The sequence below is a fragment of the Etheostoma cragini genome, chromosome 24 (genome assembly GCF_013103735.1).
Source record: "Etheostoma cragini isolate CJK2018 chromosome 24, CSU_Ecrag_1.0, whole genome shotgun sequence".
Lineage (NCBI taxonomy): Eukaryota > Metazoa > Chordata > Actinopteri > Perciformes > Percidae > Etheostoma > Etheostoma cragini.
The window spans coordinates 298,376-302,208 of NC_048430.1; the positions used below are offsets into that span (position 1 = coordinate 298,376).

Here is a 3,833-nt window from a genome sequence, read left to right on the forward strand (position 1 = left end):
CCCCCCCCCCCCCCCTTCCTGTCCAGTGGAAACCACGTATCTCCAGATGTGTTGATACATCTGGAGATAAACTATTCTGGATCAACAGAAGTACATTTCCTACACAATTACCTTACATCCGCCGCAGTTTTAAAAAGATTTTAAGGTCATCATTTTCAATTTAGATATTTTTGAACACTGACATTTTACACATTGCACTTTGAATACTTTTAGATTTAAGTACTTTGAGCTGATTTTACTTAAGGTTTGAAATGCAGGACTTTTAGTTTTCAGTGTAGTTTCAGTACTTTCACTGCAGTAGAAGTACCAGCACGTTTAAATATCACAAAAAAACACATATCTAGTTTATTAATCCTATACACACACATGAATGTTGTAAATGCATTTAGTATTTCTAGTTTTCCTCTGTGCAGTAGCATGATATCTGTACACGTGTGTGTGTGTGTGTGTGTGTGTGTGTGTGTGTGTTGCAGGGCGTAGCAGAGGCCGAACTTGAGAAAGACTTGGAGCGAACGTTCAAGATTTTCTTTTTCAGCAGTGCTGAAGTGGTGAGGACACACACACACAGAGATTCAGTTACACTTCCCAGATACTTTCCACTGTAGTAAACTGTGTGTGTTGTTGTGTGTGAAGGGCTGTAGCACACACACACACACACACACACACACACACACACACGTTAGCGTATAATATCAAGTCTTCAGGGCCAAAACAAAGACCTGTTTCTGTCTCAGGGGACGCGTCCTGCCATCAGCACTGCAGGCGTCTGTGCTCGAGGTGAGACTCCATTTTTCCCATTAAACATTAAAAAGTATAAACAGACACGTTAGAGAGCTCGTTCTAAATGTCCCGTCTGTTACAGGTGGTCTGTTTGTGGGTCTGCCGGACCAGATTCCCCGGGGCCGCATGCTGACGGAGGCAGACCTGCAGTACTACGTCAGCCAGTACAAAGAGCGAGGCTTCAGGTCGCACACATTCAGCAATAATCCAAAAGTCAACTGTCTTAATAATAAGAAAAAAAACAACAATGAAAGACCAATGAAGTTTTGTCATTTGTCCCAAAAACTTCAACTTTGACTATTTCCATAGACATCTCGTTATTAAACCTTTTGGGAGGACTCCTGCAAGGAAATTGAAATTTCCAGCAGCTTACAAAAAGATATAAAAAATACGGCATAAGAGAAAAACAGAATAATAATAAATACAACAATAAAATCTTAGGCTATAAAAAGACTTTCACCATAAATGATCAGTTAAGAGCAGTTTGAGTGTCCAGGACAGTATGTATGTGGGTAGATTATTAATTACTTAATTGCACAGTAAAAGAGTGGCTACCACTCCTTCCTGTCCTCTACTGTCCTCTACTGTCCCCCCCGAGTGATGAGTTGTATGATGGTCTGAGGGACAAAGGACTCCTTGAGTCTCCATATCCGGATGTAGGATGCTGCTGATTGTGAATCTTGTTTAATTGTGATATTAAATAGATATTATTTAATTTTTCAGGAGACCGTTGAACTGGTATCGAAACGGAGAGGCGAACTGGAGGTGGATGTGTTCTCGTCCCACTGGAAAGGTTTGTTACACAGCACAAATATTAGATTAATTAACCTTTTAAAGTCATATAAACATGGAATAAAATGGAAAAAAATACATACTGTGTAAGCCCTTAATTAGCTTTGTTGTCCCTTTCTGTTCTAAAAGTGCTCATATTATGCTAATTTCCATGTTGGTAAACGTATTTAGAGGTTATATCAGAATAGGTTTATGTGGTTACTTTAAAAAACATTCAAATATCTTTGTTGTACTGCTCCTCTTTTCACCCTTTGTGTTGAGCTCTCTGTTTTAGCTAAAGACTGAGACATCGCACTTCTGTTACATCTTTATTGGGAGTCAAAGAGCGAAAAGGGAGATTGGGATTGAGTTTAAATGTTGTTTTCTTCTGGTGTGTGTGTGTGTGTGTGTGTGTGTGTGTGTGTGTGTGTGTGTGTGTGTGTGCGCTAGCTGCTGATGCCTGCTCTGATGGTGACGGCAGGTAAAGACCAGGTTCTGCTGCCGGCCTTCTCCGAGGGGATGGAGGACTTGGTGAGAAAACCGCAGCAGCACCACGATCCGGCTCCGTCGACACTACTACGTTTAAGTTTTTAAGCGGCGTTTTGAGCTAAAAAAAAAAAAACACACCGAGCGCACAAAGACAGTAGTCTTGTCACTTTTTCGACATTTGTCACTTATTTTCACATTGCTTTTTTAAATTGTCATTTTTAATACATTTTTGTTTTTTTCAATTATAATTTTTTATACATTTTGTCACTTTTATTACATGTTTGTCACTTAATTTTCACATTTCTTTTTTTAAATTGTCACTTTTAATACATTTTCAATTTTTTTAAACATTTTTTTAACATTTATTTTTTTTAATCATAATTTTTTTAACATTTTGTCACTTATTTAACATTTGTCACTTTTTTTGCATTTATTTTTTTTAATTATCATTTTTTTATACATTTTGTCACTTTTACTACATTTCTATCACTTATTTTTTACATTTATTTTTTTAAATTGTCACTTTTAATACATTTTATAAGTACAAGTATATAAGGACAGTAATATAAATATTACAACAAGACAACACAAGACCAGAGTTTTCCAACCGACCAACAGGGGGAGGCGGCGTTCCTAAATGTCTTCGTTTTAGAGGCTCGGAAACGCCGAAATAGTGAGGACGCGAGGCATGAACGTAGCAACAGATGTTCATTTTAAACCTAAACGTAGTGTAGAGGCAGCATCACACACTCCTTCCTAAAGACAGACAGTGTGTACTAGTACCTGAGTGCAAATGTCTCCATTTATGAACCCCAGATCCCGAACCTGAGCAGAGGACACATTGAGGACTGTGGACACTGGACCCAGATGGACAGGCCGGCGGAGACAAACAGCATCCTGGTATCGTGGCTCAGAGACACGCTGAAGGCGGCTGGAGGCGGTTCTCTGTCACCAAAACTGTGAAAGAGGGATGAAAAAGTCAGAAAAAAATGACCAAGGAGCTTAAAATGAGCAGAATTAAAAAATCTGAAACTGCAAATCCCTCAAAACAAGTCCACTGGAATCACTTTGTGAAATGTGCTTTTTTCTGGTTTATATCATTCTGAAAGTCAGATTTACCGGTTTTCAGACACAATAACACACATTATGATTTCACATTTAGCTTTGGGGAATTATAAAGTCTAATTTTTATTATTTTCTAGCATTGTTTAGTTAATAACAGTTTTCAGTTGAGGAAGAAGGGCTGAAACTTAAGATATAAGATATTTATGTAACATTTCTCATTCAAATGATAAAAAAAAAATGACTTTTGTAATATATATTAAGTTGAGTTGTGTACTCACATTTTCCCAAATGATTCCAACAATGTTCGAACCGAGGGAAATCGGACATTTTATTCAAGGTGCACGCTCCGTTACATGTTGTTCATGGTCGCACGCTGATGACATCATATCCCCTTTGTGCATGTTGTCTGCCAGAAATTGACTTTTTATCCAGGTGTGTGACACTTTTTAACCAACACCTTTTTAGATTTTTTTTTTTTTTTAACTCTGTATTTTATCCAGATGAATCATTTTAGACGTCAGACATCTGGATCACAAGTTTTTAGAGAAACAGGCTGAGCAAACGCTAGTGGGCCCTTGGCCCCTCGTCTCATGGCCCTCAGCCCCTTGGCTCGTGGCCCCTCGTCTTGTGGCCCTAGGCCACTCGGCTCATGGCCCTCGGGCCCCTCGTCTTGTGGCCCTAGGCCCTTCGGCCCCTTGTCTCGTGGCCCTCGGGCCCCTCGTCTTGTG

General features: G+C 39.2%; 1 protein-coding gene across 1 annotated transcript in view; it reads left to right on the forward strand.

The window, feature by feature from the left end:
• ephx2 (epoxide hydrolase 2, cytoplasmic) overlaps nt 1–3,058 on the forward strand; it is a 10,407-nt gene extending 7,349 nt beyond the window's left edge. The window contains exons 11-16 of the mRNA XM_034865167.1: nt 474–548; nt 735–777; nt 863–965; nt 1,504–1,573; nt 2,002–2,082; nt 2,857–3,058. Of these exons, the coding sequence (XP_034721058.1) occupies nt 474–548; nt 735–777; nt 863–965; nt 1,504–1,573; nt 2,002–2,082; nt 2,857–3,003 (519 nt within the window). The 3' untranslated portion in view covers nt 3,004–3,058. The remainder of the gene's footprint in view (nt 1–473; nt 549–734; nt 778–862; nt 966–1,503; nt 1,574–2,001; nt 2,083–2,856) is intronic.
• Nucleotides 3,059–3,833: the final 775 nt, after the last annotated feature.